At 46.2% G+C, this 18,812-nt stretch overlaps 1 protein-coding gene across 4 annotated transcripts in view; it reads left to right on the top strand.

Annotated features, from left to right (window-relative positions):
* Positions 1-18,812, top strand: part of FLVCR2 (FLVCR heme transporter 2) — a 72,140-nt gene that overhangs the window by 17,018 nt on the left and 36,310 nt on the right. For all 4 annotated transcript variants that reach the window (XM_038751838.1, XM_038751862.1, XM_038751846.1 and 1 more), the window contains exons 2-3: positions 10,348-10,489; positions 14,397-14,537. In XM_038751838.1, the coding sequence (XP_038607766.1) occupies positions 10,348-10,489; positions 14,397-14,537 (283 nt within the window). The remainder of the gene's footprint in view (positions 1-10,347; positions 10,490-14,396; positions 14,538-18,812) is intronic.

Below are 18,812 nucleotides of genomic sequence, written 5' to 3'. Positions count from 1 at the left end.
GAGGCTGCTGAAGCAGAAGCCTGTTTTCTTCCCCAAAAGAGTGGGACCCATTGGCTATAATAATAATAATGGCATTTATTAAGCGCTTACTATGTGCAAAGCACTGTTCTAAGCGCTGGGGAGGATACAAAGTGATTAGGTTGTCCCACGTGGGGCTCACAGACTTAATCCCCATTTTACAGATGAGAGAACTGAGGCACAGAGAAGTCAAGTAACTTGCCCAAAGTCACACAGCTGACAAGTGGTGGAACTGGGATTTGAACCCATGACCTCGGACTCCAAAGCCCGGGCTCTTTCCACTGAGCCACAACTGCTAACACCTTTAGAGCAGCCTAGCCTCAGCTACCTCATCTGTAAAATGGGGATTAAATCCTACGCCCTCCCTTTTAGACTGTGAGTCCCAAGCAGGACAAAGACTGTCCAACTGGATTGTCTCATAACTATCCAAACGCTTAGTACAGTACTTGGCACAAAATAAGCACTTAACAAGTACCATGTTAAAAAAAATGCTCCAGTCAGCCCTCCGGCTGGCGGAAGAAGAATAAAGTTGATTCCTCGGATCAGAGCAGATGGAATCAAGCTTGGTGGGGAATGGGAATGTTTTGTCACCTTTCTGTAAAAACTGAGGTCCCTTGGCTTTGCTGGCTTGGTGGATAGAGCACGGGCCCGGGATTTAGAAGGATCTGGGTTCTAATTACGATTCTTCCACATGTCTGCTATGTGATCTTGGGCAGGTCACTTAACTTCTCTGTGCCTCAGTTACCTCATCTGTAAAAAATGGGGATTAAGAGTGTGTGCCCAGTGTGGGACAGGGACCGTATCCAACCTCATTAATTTATATCTACCCCAGTGCTAAGAACAGCTCTTAGCACATAGTAAGCACTTAACAAGTACCATTATTAATATTATTATTATTTTGGGAGCTTTCAACTACTGCTGAACAGATCCCTCCACCCCTGTGAGGTGAGAAACCTGTCAACTGGAACCATTCTAATTGGGAGAGAGGTATCTTGAGCAAGCAGTTCAGGTTTGACTTGTCCTTTAGGATCATTTTCCAAGTCGATGATAAGAAGTTGCATGTGAATAATCACTTGAACTTGAGTGTTCAATAAGGTTCTATACACGTACCTTCAAGTCAAACTTTAATAAACATTAAATTGGAATTCAGCTGACTCATTCCAGATGCTTGAGGGCCAGAGGCCCATCTGTTTCACATAGGGAAGTGAGAAAAATGCAGAAACGTGGAAGAATGGGTAAATAATTGTTTTGAATTCCTTAAGAGCCTTAGCCCTAACCCCCTGTGTGGGAACTCTTGAGAGATCTACGAAGGGAGTAAAAATTCCAGGAATCAGCAAAATCTTTAATTTCCCCTATTCGCACTCCCCAGGATCAGAACAGAGAACGGTAAACATTGGTCCCCAAAAAGTACGAGTCGAGATTTTCATTTTAAATTTGCTTTAAAGTTCAACAACCGGAAATCTTTTATGCTCAGGAAATGGGAAACACTGTTATCTTTCTAGGGGGCTTCACCTTCGTCAATTGTATTTACCAAGTGCCCAATAACTAAAAAGCAGTTGGGAGAGTATGATAGATGTATGATACATGAAGCAGCATGGCTCAGTGGAAAGAGCACAGGCTTTGGAGTCAGAGGTCATGGGTTCTAATCCCAGCTCTGCCAATTGTCAGCTGTGTGACTTTGGGAAAGTCACTTAACTTCTCTGTGCCTCAGTTACCTCACCTGTAAAATGGGGATTAAGACTGTGAGCCCCCCGTGGGACAACCTGATCACCTTGTAACCTCCCCAGTGCTTAGAACTGTGCTTTGCATATAGCAAGCACTTAATAAATGCCGTTATTATCATTATTATTATTATTATACATGATGACTGCCCTCTAAGTGCTTGTGTTCTAATGGGTGGACAGACAAAAATTATTTACATATTGGAAGAGTTCTCTTATACTGACAGAATAACCAGGCTAGTGGCCTAGTGGAAAGAACACAGACTTGGGATCAGAGAGGCTGGGTTCTGATCCTGCCACTGCCACTTGTATGCTCTGGGACCTTGAACAATTCACTTAACTTTTCTGTGCCTCAGTTCCTCATCTGTAAAATAGGGGTCCAATAGGGGCCCTCCCTCCTACTTAGGCTGTGAGCCCCTCGTGGGAGAGAGAGTTTGTCTGACTTAATTACCTTGAATCTGCCCTGGCGCCTACTAAGAGCTTAAAAAACCCCAGTATTATTAAAAAGAATGATGGTATTTGTGAAGCACTTACTATGTGTCAGGCACTGTATTAAGCGCTGGGGTAGATACAAGGTAATCAGATTATTCCACGTGGGGCTCACAATCTTAAACCCCATTTTACAGATGAGGGAACTGAGGCACAGAAAAGTGAAGTGACTTGCCCAAAGTCACACAGCTGACAAGTGGCCGAGGTGGGATTAGAACTCATGACCTCTGACTCCCAAACCCGTGCTTTTTCCACTAAGCCACTCTGCTTCTCATAATTGTAGTACCTGTTAAGTGCTTATTATGTGGCAGGCACTGTACTAAGCGATGGGGTGGATACAAACAAGTCAGGTTGGACACAGTCCCCGTCCCATGTAGGGACTCACAGTCTCAATCCCCATTTTATACTTGAGGTAACTGAGGCCCAGAGAAGTGAAATGACGTCCCCAAGGTCACACAGCGGACAAGTGGTGGAGATGGGATTAGAACCCACGACTTTCTGACTCCCGGGCCCATGCTCTATCCACTATGCCATTCACTCACCCAATGATATTACATCTGAAGTTTATTGAACTTGAAACACGTACATAAGTAAAATTTATTTTAATGTCTGTCTCCCCCTCTGGACTGTACGTTCCTTGTAGACAGGGAGCAAGTCTATCAACTCTGTTATATTGTACACTCTCAAGCACTTAGTAGGGTGCTCAGCATCCAGTGAAAGCTCAATAAATACAGTTGATTGATTAAGCACTCAATAAATATCACTGATCAAAACTGGGTGGCATCTATTGGAGTCTTGCGCAGGAATTCAAAGGAGGTAATAATAATAATGATGGCATTTGTTAAGAGCTTACTATATGCAAAGCACTGTTCTAAGCATGGGGAGGATACAAGGTGATCAGGTTGTCCCATGTGAGGCTCACAGTCTTAATCTCCATTTTACAGATGAGGTAACTGAGGCACAGAGAAGTTAAGCGACTTGCCCAAAGTCACACAGCTGACAATCGGCGGAGCCAGGATCAGAACCCACGACCCCTGACTCCCAAGCCCGTGCTCTTTCCACTGAGCCATGCTGCTTCTCAAGGTGTTGAGGAACTCCTGGCCAAGATCAGTCAATCAATCAATGGTAGTTATTGAGCACTTTATGCAGAGCACTGTACTAAGCACTTGGGAGACTACAATTCAACAAAGTTCTTAGATATGTTTTAGACTGTGAGCCCACTGTTGGGTAGGGGCTGTCTCTATATGTTGCCAATTTGTACTACCCAAGCGCTTAGTACAGTGCTCTGCACATAGTAAGCGCTCAATAAATACGATTGATGATGATGATATGTTTCCTAGAAGGAGTTTTCAGTCTAGTGGATGCAGAACCTAATCATTAGAAAATGACTTATCCCAGAAACCAAGAGCCTCTTCCACTGCCAGTGAAACTCCTCCCAAGTACGACATTCAAGAGTTGAGGGCAGAGCACTGATTTAGTCCAGAAACTGAGGACCTCTCCCATTGTGGGTGAAACTCCTCCTGATGGGGACATTTAAGAGTTGAGGACGGTGCATTGACTTAGCCTAGAAACTGAGCACTTCTCCCATTGCGGGTGAAACTTCTTCCAGCTGGGAAATTGAAGAGTTGAGGATGGGAAGAAAGGAGCTTTGAGGGTGTCCTTTATTTCTGGTGGTTCCTGGCCACAGACTACCCACTCTACCCCCACAGCGTGACTTTTCCCTACAAGGGTCCGAAATTCTCAGCAAAGGTGCAGGGGGGCCAGTCCAGGCCCCTCCTGGGGTTCAGCTCCAGCGAGCCTCAGCAGCAACTAAGCCCCTTGTGTTGTGAAATGAGGCTCTCTAGGACCGGCCCGCCCTCAACCCTGAGAGCAGGAAGGAAATGGCGTTGGAATGGGAACACTTTGGCTGGGATCCCGGTGGGTTGAAGTGGAAATGTATTAACTCGGACAGCGCTTGGACATAGTGTGTAAACACACGGAGAACTGAAGTTCAGGGTCATCAGGGTGAAATGCAGCAAGTGTAAATATTGGACCAGCTCTGAAATATCTGTTTTATTGTACCGACGGGTTAACTGAGTGAAGGTATCCTAGACCAGCATACCTCGGGAATTTTCTATCAGGTGGGAGGGGAAAAAAAAACACATTTTGGGGCCAGAACTAGATTTAATCACCATGATTCCCTATGCTTACAGATTTAATCGTTCATTATGGGCAGGGACAGTGTTTGCTAATTCTGTTGTATTCTCTCAAGCACTTAGGACAGTACACTCTGCACATAGTAAGCACTCAGTAAATACCGTTGGTTGACTAATTGTTCTTGCAATGAGATTTGTTGAATTTTACGGGCAAATGTATCAGTAGAGCATAATACATTTGAATCCCATCACCTCACCCTTGACGCTAATCCCAGTTCATATCTGTGCCTAATCTTCCCACCTATTTCCAAGTCTCTCTGAAGAAGGATTCTGGACTGGAGGCAGGGGACATTTTCAAATGATTTTCTGCATCAGATTAGTTGTAAAATCTTCAGAATCTCTTTCCCAGTGACTTTGTTTGAATTCAGTAGTTGTGCTTTCCTCATCTCAGTGGTTGATTTATGATGATTTATGTGATGGATGTGATGTGATGGATGATTTATCAGATTTTGACTTGTTTGGTGGGGGAAGCCAGATAAATAACTTTGAAGTTTTGAGTTTGTCTACCTTGTAATCACCAACTCAGAGCCAGAGCTGGGCAGCTTGTTCAAATCTTGAGAGGAAGAAGAGGAAGAATGGTGCTGTATTGTACTTTCCAAGTGCTTAGTACAGTGCTCTGCACACAGTAAGCTCTCAATAAATATAATAATAATAATAATAATAATAATAATAGCATTTATTAAGCGCTTACTATGTGCAAAGCACTGTCCTAAGTGCTGGGGAGGTTACAAGGTGATCAGGTTGTCCCACGGGGGGCTCACAGTCTTAATCCCCATTTTACAGATGAGGGAACTGAGGCACAGAGAAGTGAAGTGACTAGCCCAAAGTCACACAGCTGATAATTGGTGGAGCCGGGACTTGAACCCATGACCTCTGACTCCAAATATGATTGAATGAGTGAATGAATGAGAAATTCTGACCTATGGTGACTTCTAAACTGTTCTTTCCCTGCTCCCCAGCTCCCTGCGGAGCTATTCAGAGTTCAACTACATTGATAAGAAAGGGCAGAAAGGAATACTGAGGGGGAATCAGGAATTCTAACTGTTTGAAATGGAATATTTCTTGAAAAGCAAAAAATATCATTTGCCTTGATTTTGATCTTCCCCATGAAGCCACCTGTCTCTCCTCCCTCCAGTCCATACTTCACTCTGCTGCCCGGATCACTTTTCTACAGAAATGTTCAGAACATGCTTCCCCGCTTCTCAAGAAAATTTGGCGGTTGCCCATCCACCTCTGCATCAAACAAAAACTCCTCACCATTGGCTTTAAAAGCAGTCAATCACCTTGCCGGCTCCTACCTCACCTTGTTACTCTCCTACTACAATTCAGCCCCCGCACTTTGCTCCTCTAATGCTAACCTTTGCACTGTACCTCCATCTCATCTACCTCGCCGCCCAACCTCTCGTCCATGTCCTGCCTCTGGCCTGGAACGCCCTCCCTCCTGAAATCCGACAGACAATTACTCTCGCCACCTTCAAAGCCTTATTGAAGACACATCTCCTGCAAGAGGCCTTCCCTGACAAAATCCCCTTTCCTCTACTTCTACTCCTTTCTGCATCACCCTGACTTGTTCCATTTATTCATCCCCCCCTCACAGCCCCCTCAGCACTTATGTACATATCTGTAATCTATTTATTTTTATTTATGCCCAACTCCCCCTCTGAAGTGTAAGCTTAACGTGGGAAGGGAATTTGTCTGTTTATTGTTCTACTGTACTCTCCCAAGCACTTAATATAGTGCTCTGCACACAGTAAGCACTCACTAAATACGATTGAATGAATCAATCAGTGAATCTTACATATCCACTCTTTTCACCTGCTACTCCCCAGTTCACGCTCACTGTTCCTCACTCTCCACTTTCAACCCCTAGTTTATGTTCTTCCCCTCTCCTTATCGATCTTCCCCCGCCCCGCCAAATCAGCCCCACCAAATCAGCCCCACCTTTGTAAAGATCGCCTATGGCAAGTAAGGTGGCCTAGTGAAAAAGCACTTATCTTTATCAGTTTATCTTCTGTGTGGCTTTGGGTAAGTCACTTAACCTCCCCGAGTCTCAGCTTCCTCAGCTGTAAAATAAGGATTAAATACCTATTCTTAAAACTGTGTACACCATGTGGGACGGGATTGTGTCTGATCTGATTATTTTGCACCTACCCAAGTGCCTGGCACATGGTAAGCCCTTAACAGAGATAACAATTATTTCCATTATTAATTCAATTAACTTAATCACATCAGAACATTGCTCACCCTTATTAAAACTTTCCTACTTCAGTCCTATCCACAGCACTTATGTAAGCAAGGACAGATTTATTTATTTATTTATGTACTTATTTATCAATACACAGTTATTTGTTCAGCCGCTTCACTCTGAATGTTTGAACCCATTCTTGCTTTATCCTTGTCCTTCCTAATAATATTAATAATACTAATTGTGGCATTTGTTAGGCATTTACTATGTGTCAAACACTGTTTTAAGCCACTGGGGTAGATATGAGATAATCAAGTCCCCCAAGCAGCTCACAGTCTAGGTATGAGGGAGCATTGAATCCCCATTTTGCAGATGAGGGAACTGAGGCCCAGAGAACTGAAGTGATTTGCCCAAGGTCACGCGGTAGACAAGGGGTGGAGCCTGGAATGGAAACCAGGTCCTCCGACCTCCAGGCCCATTCTCTTTAGAAAGAAACTTGTTACAAGGAGTAATTCTCATTCATTAATGGAACATCCCCCTCCCTCCAGGCTCGCATCTCCTCCTGCCTTCAGGACATCTCCATCTGGATGTCCGCCCGCCACCTAAAGCTCAACATGTCGAAGACTGAGCTCCTTGTCTTCCCTCCCAAACCTTGTCCTCTCCCTGACTTTCCCATCTCTGTTGACGGCACTACCATCCTTCCCGTCTCACAAGCCCGCAACCTTGGTGTCATCCTCGACTCCGCTCTCTCATTCACCCCTCACATCCAAGCCGTCACCAAAACCTGCCGGTCTCAGCTCCGCAACATTGCCAAGATCCGCCCTTTCCTCTCCATCCAAACCGCTACCCTGCTAATTCAAGCTCTCATCCTATCCCGTCTGGACTACTGCACTAGCCTTCTCTCTGATCTCCCATCCTCGTGTCTCTCTCCACTTCAATCCATACTTCATGCTGCTGCCCGGATTATCTTTGTCCAGAAACGCTCTGGACATATCACTCCCCTCCTCAAAAACCTCCAATGGCTACCGATCAATCTGCGCATCAGGCAGAAACTCCTCACCCTGGGCTTCAAGGCTCTCCATCACCTCGCCCCCTCCTACCTCACCTCCCTTCTCTCCTTCTCCAGCCCAGCCCGCTCACCTCCTCCAGGAGGCCTTCCCAGATTGAGCCCCTTCTTTCCTCTCCCCCTCGTCCCCCTCTCCATCCCCCCGCCTTACCGCCTTCCCCTCCCCACAGCACCTGTATATATGTATATATGGTTGTACATATTTATTACTCTGTTTATTTATTTATTTATTTATTTTACTTGTACATTTCTATCCTACTTATTTTATTTTGTTGGTATGTTTGGTTCTGTTCTCTGTCTCCCCCTTTTAGACTGTGAGCCCACTATCGGGTAGGGACTGTCTCTATGTGATGCCAATTTGTACTTCCCAAGCGCTTAGTACAGTGCTCTGCACATAGTAAGCGCTCAATAAATACGATTGATTGATTGATTGATTGATTAGAACATGTTGGACTTCTAGAACTGCTTCATGGCTTGTACTATGGCAAGGTAGGAAGCTGAAACTGGTTTGTAGGAGGGTGCGATTCTGACTTCTCCACTCCATACTGTGTCTGACAACCCCGATATAAATAGTCCTTAACTTCAGAAACCCGTAGTTGCCGAGGTTGCATCAGACATCAAACACACTGCCCATCACGTGTAACCAGTTTGTTAATACCGTTAATCCTCAACGGTTTCCTAGTTTCCCCATTGCTTGTCAACTTTCACGTTGGTGAAACCTGATGTTCCCAAAGGCAGTGATCTCTGCCAATGAAAGTAGCTGTTAAAATGAGCCACGCCTTTCTTGTTTCTTTGTTCAGGAAATGGAGATAAACCAGACACGGTTTGGGAACTTAGAAGTAGGTTTTGCCTTTGAATGTGCGATGAAGGATTTTCCCCCTGTTGACCTCTCATTTCCAGCTTAACCTTTGGCTCTAGGGATGATCAGGATTATAGTGGCACAAGTTAAGTGGAGGATCACTTTGTATCCAATCCAGGGATAAACATCTAGGGATCGGGGTACTGACGGATCAACAGTGAAAGTTCAAGCTGTACTGTCACTCTTGCAGGTTCCGAGATGAGTGGTAGTGTGACTTTTAGACTGTGAGCCCACTCTTTTAGACTGTGAGCCCACTATTGGGTAGGGACTGTCTCTATATGTTGCCAACTTGTACTTCCCAAACGCTTAGTACAGTGCTCTGCACACAGTAAGCGCTCAATAAATGTGATTGATTATAGTGTCGGGGGGAGGAAAAGGGGAATCTGATGATGGAGACTCCCATCAGGAAGATGGAGTGACAGCTTGGCCTAGGGAAAGAACATGGATCCTTAGACAGGGACCCTGGGTTCTAATCACAGGCCTGCTGTGGGACCTTCGACAAGTCACTTCACCACTCCGGGCCTCAGTTCCCTCATCTGTAAAATGGAGATGAGATCTACTATCCACCCTCCTGTTTAGCTTATGTGTGCCATGTGGGACAAGACCTGCGTCCAATCTAATTATCTTGCAACTACCCCATGGTAATGCATGATAGTTACTTATTAAGTGCCACTGATGAGCAGCATGGCCTAGTGGAAAAAGCACAGGCCTGGGACCCAAAGGACCTTGGTCCTAATCCTGGTTCTGTCAGTTGACTGCTCTGACACCTTGGGCAAGTCACTTAACTTCTCTGTGCCTCAGTTTTCTCATCTGTAAAATGGGCATAAAACACCAGTTCTCCCTTCTACTTAGACTGTGTCCAATCTGATTAACTGTATCCACTGCAGCACTTAGTGCTTCATATGTAGTAATTGCTTAATAACAGCAATAATAATAATAAAATTATGAAGGGATTGATCATGGTTATAATGATTTAGACAGGAGTACTCACGTTCTCTCCTCCCAGCCAGTTGTGGTCTCACTGGGGCACAGAGGGTAACAAGGCAAGAGGGTAACAAGGCAAGACAGAGATACGGCTCATCATGACCTAAGAGGAGGATAAAAGGAGGAGGCAGACTGTGACTTCTACTTTTGGAAAGCAGTGTGGCCTACTGGAAAGAGCACGGACCTAGGAGTTAGAGGACCTGGGTTCTAATCCCAGCTCCACCTCTTGATTGCCATGTGACCTTGGGCGAGTTACTTCACTTCTCCATGCCTCAGTTGTCCCATCTGCAAAATGTGATTCAATACTTGTTCCCCCTCATACTTGGACTGCGAGCCTAGTGTGGAACCTGATTATCTTGTCACAGCCCCAGCGCTTTGTACAGTGCTTGGCACATAGTAAGCACTTAAATACCACGATCATTATTATTTTGTTACACACTGTTAAATTCCTAGTACTATGCTCTGCATGCATAGCTGTTGATAAAAGTTGTTGATATCACTACTTATGATGCTAATGAAGAGAAGGCCTGCCAGGGAAGAGATTACGTTTGGCCAGTTCCTTTAAAAAAACGATTTTCCCCCAGAATCTGATGTTTTGCAAATATCAAGAGGTGTTGAAAAACTCCCTGCAACCTGCCAGGATTTTGTCTCTGTCCTAAATGAATTCTAAGCCCCTCGGGGGACAGGGTCCGTATCTAATTCTCACCTGTGCGCTCTTTCCCAGAACACAGTACAGTGCTCTGCCCACAGCAAGCACTCAATCAATACTACTTTTGTCTCTCTGCCCTCTCTCCCACTACATCTTCCTTCCCTTCCTCTCATCTCTGCAGCTTGGCATTGCCTTGGGGTTCCTGGTCCCTCCTGTCCTGGTGCCTAACATCGAAGACTTGGATCAACTTGCTTACCACATCAGCATCATGTTCTTCATGGTTGGAGGGGTGGCCACCCTGCTCTTCATCCTCGTCATCTTTGGTAAGGACGTAGGCCCGACCTGGGGCCGTGGCTTTTCCAGGATGGGCAGGGGTAGCCTGGGAGAGTGGCAGGGCAGAGGCTGGGTTGTTGGTGAAAATGATGACTTGCATCTCCCTCCTCTGCTTTTTCCGGGGAGGTGCTACCTATGATGTCATGAGCCTCTTGGCAGGAGGGAGAAGAGAGAACATTGCCCTCTTATAACCCGTTATAAACCTTACATCAGCAAGGGAGAGCTGTTATCTAAAGGTTATTCCCAGTGGTTCAGACAGATTGGAGGCTAACACTTATCTCTCTCTGCCTATGACTCACATATAGACAGGTGATGATGATCGCATTTATTAGGTACTTGGTATGTGTCGAACCCTGGGCTAAGCACCAGACAGATCCCACCTCCCAGCGGCCCCCTCCACCCTCAAACAGAGGACAGAATGCTGCCTCCACGCATCAATAAGGGACAGGAATATGTGTATTCAGCTGGCAGGATGAGGATACGCCTGGAATGTGGCATTCCTCTGATCTGGGTCCCAGCAGTGAGCCTGAGGAGTCTTTCCTGCTTTCAGAGTTCCGAGACCTGGTATTCTACTCTGAGCTCTGGAAGCCTCCCTCCACTTTAGAGGAAACTGGCTGGTTATTCTTGGTGTCTACTCAGTTGGGCAGGAATAGATTTGGATTGAACAGAAAAGTGGAATTTACTGACTCTCAGAGGGATGAAAGACTGGAGCAGACTTCTGGGCAATCTTTGAAAGAAAGCAGTGTGGTCTAGTGGAAAGAGCCCTGGGAGTCAGGAGATCTGGGTTCTAATCCCAGCTCCACCACTTGTCTCCAGTGTAACCTTAGGCAAGTCATTTCATTTCTCCATGCCTCAGGTTCCTCATCTGTTAAGTGTTCTCCCTCCCTATTAGACTGAGGGCCCGATAATAATAATATTTGTTTTGCATTTACTATATGCCAGGCACTGAACTACGTACAGGGATAAATACAAGTTAATTAGGCAGAGGGGGCGGCTCACAGCCTAAGTGGGAAGGAGAAAAGGAATTGAATCCCCATTTAGCAGAGGAGGGAATTGAGGCATGGAGAAATTAAGTGACTCACCCAAGGTCACTCAGCAGATAAGTGGCAGAGTTGGAATTAGAGCCCAGGTCCTCTGACTCCCAGGCTTGTGATCTATCCGTTAGGCCACAACACTTCCCTTTGGAAAATCGCATTTGGGACAGGGACTGTGTCTGAACGTATCATCCCATATTAACCCCTGGGCTTAGCACAGTGCATGGCACACAGGAAGCACTTAACAAATAACACGGTTATTAAGGAACAGTAATCGTCCACCCTGGAGTGTTTCAGTCATTCACTGGTCTGGCAGCAAGGCCTGACCAGAGGCCTTCCAGGGTCTCATCTTTCAGCTGTAAAAGTCTGGGTGAAATGTTCATCAGGGTGGCCTGGGATGAAGTGGGGCAGGAAACAGTACTCAAATGGAAAGAAGGGAAGGGAGCGGAAGCTAAGGAGAGGAGTTTTCTCAGCTGACTGAAGGAACCCAGAGTGAGGCATTGCCCAATCTTGTATGTCAGCACTAGGAGGTTCCTTGAATTAGTCACTTGTCTAAAGGTTAAACAGATTTCTTCTCCAGTGCCCAGCTAACAGGTTTGATTTGCTCTTGTTGACCCCAGGCCTGGGGTAAAAGGGAACCCTCACCCCAGTTAAACTTTTATCTAGAGCCCTCCCCCCACCTCTCTCAACTGCCAAGCAGCACCAGTGCGGGACTTTGCCTTGGACTGCCAGAATAAGGAAAAGTGTGTTTGTTTGTTTTATGGTACTTGCTAAGTGTTTACTAAGTGTCAGGCACTGTTCTGAGCCCTGGAATAGATACCAGTTTAACAGGTTGGACACAGCCCCTCTCCCACATGGGGCTCACAGTCTAAGTAGGAGGGAGGAGGATTTCATCCCCATTTTACACTTGAGAAAACTGAGGCACAGAGAAGTGACTTGTTCAAGGTCACACAGAAGGCAATTGGCAGAGCTGGGATTAGAACCCAGGACCTCCGACTGCCAGGCCCACGCTCTGGGCAAGTGGTTGCAGAACAAAGGAGTAATAATAGTAATAATAATAATAATAATGATAATTGTGGTATTTAAGTGCTTAGTACAGTGCTTTGCACACAGTAAGCACTCAATAAATGAGATAAATACGATTATATGTGCCAGGCACTGAGTTAAGCACTGGGGTGGGTACTGTGGATACTTCTAGACTGTGAGACCGCTGTTGGGTAGGGACTGTCTCTATATGTTGCCAACTTGTACTTCCCAAGCGCTTAGTACAGTGCTCTGCACACAGTAAGCGCTCAATAAATACGATTGATTGATTGATTGATTGATTGATACAAGCAACTTGGGTCGTTGTCCCACCTGGGGCTCACAGTCTCAATCCTCATTTTACAGACGAGGTAACTGAGGCACAGAGAAGTGAAGTGACTTACCCGAGGTCACTCAGCAGGCAAGTGGTGGGGCAGGGATTGGAACCCATGACCTTCTGACGGGCCCATGCTCTGGGAAAAGCTGTAGAGAGTGGCCAGAGAATCAAGGGGCCAGGGCCTGGAGCTCAGGCATATGCACGCATGGGCAACAGGGCCCCAGGTGAGACTGACCCTGGAGGGAAGATGGCCAAGCTGAAGTAGATCTAAGATCATCAGGTCAGACACGGTCTCTGTTCCACCTGGACCACCCTCTAAAGCGTGGAAAGAGCCCAGGCTTGGGAGTCAGGGGTCATGGGTTCTAATCCCACCCCCACCACTTGTCTGCTGCGTGACCTTGGGCAAGTCACATAACTTCCCTGTGCCTCAGTGACCTCATCTGTAAAATGGGGGTTAAGACTGCGAGCCCCACGTGGGACAACCCGATGACTGTGTATCTACCCCGGTGCTTAGAACAGTGCTCGGCACATAGTAGGAGCTTAAGAAATACCATTATTACTATTGAAGGAGAACAGGGATTCACATTGTCAACCCCATGCTCAGAATTATCTTTGGCCCCACCTGGGCAAATTATTTGCTAGGTAAAATCAGTTGCATTATCTGATTTTAGCAAGCACTGATGAAAATGGGGTAATCAGAATACTATTCTGATTCACCATTATGTGTGAAAATGTAATCATTGTTGGACACCTGACAATACTTGGATATAATTTTTTTAATGGCATTTATTAAGCGCTTACTATGTGCAAAGCACTGTTCTGAGCGCTGGGGAGGTTACAAGGTGGTCAGATTGTCCCACGTGGGGCTCACAGTCTTAATCCCCATTTTACAGACGAGATAACTGAGGCCCAGAGAAGTGAAGTGACTTTCCCAAAGTCACACAGCTGACAAGTGGTGGAGCTGGGATTTGAACCCATGACCTCTGACTCCAAAGCCCATGCTCTTTCCACTGAGCCACGACCTCAGCCTGGCCTTAGTGGAAAGTGCATGAGCTTGGGGGGTCAGAGAACTTGGGTTCTAAACCCAGCTTCACCATCTGTCTGCTGTGTGACCTCGGGCAAGTCACTTCACTTCTCTGGGCCTCAGTTACCTCATTTGTGAAGAAGACCGTAAACCCCACGTGGGATATAAACCATGTCCAACCCAATTATCTTGCATCTACCCGAATGTTCAATGCAGTGACTCGTATAGTAAGTGCTTAACAAATATCATTAAATAAGATACATCTGTTGCCCACACAATAGCATTATCTTCGATGGGAGGGACCCAGCTGGCTCATGTGGGACTGTTGACTGGTACATTTTAGACTTGTGGGCCAGGGACTACATCCATTCTGATTATCTTGTATCTACCCCATTGCTTGGTACAGTGCTTTATGCATAGTGAGCGCTTAACTATTATCAGTATTACTGTTATTATTATCATTATTTCTCCTCCCACAGTATTCCAAGAGAAGCCTGCACATCCACCCAGCCGGGCCCAGTCTTTGGTTTACACCTTGGTTCCAGAAGAACATTCCTACCTGGAGTCTATCCAACGGCTGTTCAGGAACTTCAACTTTGTCCTGCTGTTGATCACTTATGGTAGGGGTCTCCGGTGCTCAGGAGCATGGGAGGAAGAAATAGTCTGGGGGCAAGTTAGGGGGTCGGCGTTTCGCCGTGTGGGTATGTTCACATTTCTCTCCCTCTCGCGGAATCTGCAGCCCTTGTAATGTTCTCCTTTATCAGTCCAGCAGTGGTTTTTATTGAGCACTTACTGTATGCACAGTGGTGAACTAAATTCGTAAGAGAATACAATACAACAAGGATGACAGACACATTTCCTGACCACAAGGACCTTATATTTCGAGAAGCAGTTTGGCTTAGTGGCAAGAGCGCGGGCTTGGGAGTCAGAGGTTGTGGGTTCTAATCCCAGCTCCGCCACCTATCAGCTGTGTGACTTTGAGCAAGTCACTTAACTTTTCCCTGCCTCAGTTAACTCATCTGTAAAATGGGGATTAAGACTGTGAGCCCCAGGTGGGACAATCTGATGACCTTGTGTCTACCCCAGCGCTTCGAACAGTAGTAAGCGCTTAACAAATACCATCATTATCATCATTGGACATTCACAGGGTGCTTGGCGCTTTTCCATTTAGCCAACAGTGTGTCCAATAGCATCTGCAGGAGCCTGGCAAAGCCCTCAAGTGCTCAAGTGGTCTCTGTGCAGGGTGGTTCACAACAGCACCCCCAAAACAGGACCCAGAGACACATGTGATGTCCCACAAATTTCGTCCACATGAAGCGTGATGTGGTGACATTGGCTGCCATTTTGCAGAAGTTGGACTGGGTTCTGTCCAAATCAGCACGAACCAGAAGCATCTATCTCCCTGGGATGCTATGGGTCTCCCACATGCTCCAGAGGCTCCGGGTCGGGGTGAACTCAGATACCACCCCCGATCTGCAGAACCACATCAGGAACTGTGGTGGGAGGAGGGACGTAAAAGCAGTTGGGACCAAATCTGTACCACACAATCCAGGTGAAAACTGGACACTCCATTAAAAGACCAGGCGAATGACCACCTTTCCTCTTTGCCAAGCTTATTGTTGTTTGTGGCCCACCCAAAATTTGGATTTATAAGAAACCACTTCATCTCTTATTGCCAGATGGGGATCCCCTCCCCATCTTCCCCTGGAGCATACCCACTTCCACTAGTCCCAACCTCACAGATGTTGGCCACTCTTGAAGACCAAAAGTGCCTTGGTCAGATGCCCATTAGGTGATGTGTGCAAGGGAGGTTACTCAGAGAAATATCACAGCACTGTGTGGAAACTTTTACAAAAATCTGCCAAAATTTGCAAAACATGCCCCTCCCCACCCCTGTCCTTGCTCCAGAGCTCTGATGTTCCTTGCCTGGGTCCCTGTAGACACTGAGGTCACTTCTGAGCAGTGGGACTTGGAGGTAGAAGGAGACTTGGGAGTGGGAATGGAGGTAGAAGGAAACTGGACATTTAAAGTAAGAATACTGGACAGAAAGTTACCTGGACTGAATCCAAGGCAGATCAGCTGCAAACTGGACTGTCCAGCATATAATCAGACCAATACCCACTTTGCTCACTGATAAAGGATTGAGAAGTAGCAGAAGTAATGTCAAATCCTAAAATCTCTAAACTGGGATTGTTCCTAATCTCCACACCCTGAAGCTGGGTGGCCAGAACCTGTTAGCTTCCTGCTAGTGTTTGATTCAATTTGGTTTGTCCTGAGCACTATTCAGAGATGACTATAAGCCTTGCTTTGGCTGAAGGAGAGAAAGAGAAGAAGAGCACTTTAGTCCAATTTTACATAGATAATAATAATAATAATAATAATAATGGCATATATTAAGCACTTACTATATGCAAAGCAATGTTCTAAGCACTGGGGAGGTTACAAGGTGATCAGTTTGTCCCACAGGGGGCTCACAGTCTTCATCCCCATTGTACAGATGAGGGAACTGAGGCACAGAGAAATTAAATGACTTGCCCAAAGTCACACAGCTGACAATTGGCAGAGCCGGGATTTCAACCCATGACCTCTGACTCCAAAGCCCGTGCTCTTTCCACTGAGCCACGCTGCTTCTCTAGATCATGGTGAATGTGGAAAATCACCGCCCCATCCGATCTCCAGGCAGATAGTGGCAAGGTGATTCCAGAGAGTTACGCATGCATGAGAATGCTTGATAGGCACTTTTGGAGGAGGAACATAGAGGGGCCAGCCTGTAGCTGCTCTGGGGAAGCCTGGCTAACTCTCATTTATTCATTCAATCATATTTATTGACCGCTTACCGTGTACAGAGCACGGTACTAAGTGCTTGGAAGAGCACAGCACAACAATGAATGGACACATTCCCAGCCCACAATGAGCCCACAGTCTAGAGAGGGAGACAGGCATTACGATAAATAAATTACAGATATGTACCCAAGTGCCATGGGGCTGTGGGTGGGGCATGAATAAAGGGAGTAAGTCAGGGCATTGCAGAAGGATGTGGGAGAAGAAAGAGGAGTCTTAGGTAAATTCCCTTGGAGGAGACATGCCTTTAATAAGGCTTTGAAGGTGGGGAGAGTAATTGTCTCTCACATTTGAGGAGGGAGGGTGTTTCAGGCCAGAAGGAAGATGTGGGTGAGTGGTGCCTCTTGTTAGCTTCCATTCCATTCCCCACAATCTCCTCACGGCTTTTGATCAGGCTGTGAACCAGCAAGGAGAGGCTTAATGAGCTTGGTGACAACAATCTGTGACTGCTAAGATAGAAATCTATTCTGAGCCTATCGTTCAATCAATCGATGACATTTATTGAATATTTACTATGTGCAGAGCTGGGTACTTAGCGATTGGAAGAGTACAATACAAGAGAAGCAGCGTGACACAGGAGAAAGAGCCCAGGCTTGGGAGTCAGAGGTCATGGGTTCTAATCCCGGCTCCGCCACTTGTCAGCTGTGTGACCTTGGGCAAGTCACTTAACTTCTCTGCGCCTCAGTTACCTCATCTGTAACATGGGGATTAAGACTGTGAGCCCCACATGGGACAACCTGATCACCTTGTATCCCCCCAGTGCCTAGAACAGTGCTTGGCACATAGGAAGCATTTAACAAATGCCATTATTATTATTATTATTATTAAAACCTACTGAGTTGAGCATGTCCCTGAGGTCACCCAGGCTTTCCATTACTCTTTGTAAAAGTGGTTTTGTGTCAGAAATGCCCACTATCTGCCTGGGGTTCTCAACCTAATTGGATTGCCCCACTTGAATTGGTACCAGCTAATAGAGTTCTGATCCCCAGTGAGCATGAGCACTGTGATCTGTAATTCAACATCCATGAATTCCTGAAAGCTTAATCAGGGCACTGCAGCCCCTATCTGAGGACCTGGTTCCATCACAAGGAAATGGAACTTGAATGCTCTGATTCTGGGGCACAGCTGGTTTGGCTTCAGTAGTGCCAACTTTTCATTTTGATTACAGGGGTAGGCTTGAGGAGGATGGAACTCCTCCAAGAAGTTGTGGTGTCAAGGGGGGTGGCTATGGGGAGTGTGGCTTCCAGGGACAGAGCCTCCTCCCTTGAGCTCTAGCTGGCTACTGAGGCTGGAAGGGGAGAGAAAAAGAAAATCCAGGCTAAGGGCGGTTGGGAGTACTACAGTGCCTGGGTAACACTGAAATGATAGTTGGGAGGATGTATATGACCTGGAAGATGAGAGATGAACTGGGAAAAGCTTCTTGGAAGTCCTGTGATTTCAGAAAGGCTTCAGGCTGTAGGTTCACTATGGGCAGGGCACATATCTGCTAATTCTGTTGTATTGTACTCTGCCAGCGCTCTGCACATCAATAAATGCAGTTAATTGATTGATGATGGAGAGGGTTGTGATCCATTGCATTTGAAATGGAAGGAGGTTCCAGGCCAGGAGGAGGGTGTAAGAGGTTGACAGCAAGACTGATGAGGACAAGGCACAATAGGTAGACTAGCTTGAGAGACATGAAGAGTGCAAGCTGGGGTCTACCGGGACAGCAGAAGAAGCAACGTAGAAAAGAGAGTGCTCGGTGATTAGTGACTTAAAAACCCATGGTCAGAAGTTTCTGCTTGATATGAAGGTAACTGAGTAGTGTGGAGAGGAATTCATTGGCAGTTTCTGAGTGGTGGAGAGATATGAGAAGAACAAAGTTCAAGAAAAATGATCCAGGCAGTGGAGGGAAGTATAGACCGGAAAGTAGAAAGAATGGAAGCGGAATTGATGCAGTAGTTAAACTGAGATATGACGGACTAGTGCTGGGCCAGTTTGATGGCCATGTGGATGGAGAGGAAGGGGCAGATTCTGGAAATCTTGTGTAGGAAAAACCAACGGGATTAGGAAAT

Source organism: Tachyglossus aculeatus, chromosome 1 (assembly GCF_015852505.1).
Source record: "Tachyglossus aculeatus isolate mTacAcu1 chromosome 1, mTacAcu1.pri, whole genome shotgun sequence".
Taxonomy (NCBI): domain Eukaryota; kingdom Metazoa; phylum Chordata; class Mammalia; order Monotremata; family Tachyglossidae; genus Tachyglossus; species Tachyglossus aculeatus.
Note: the sequence above shows the minus strand (reverse complement) of the source record. Positions and strands in the feature narration are given on the sequence as shown.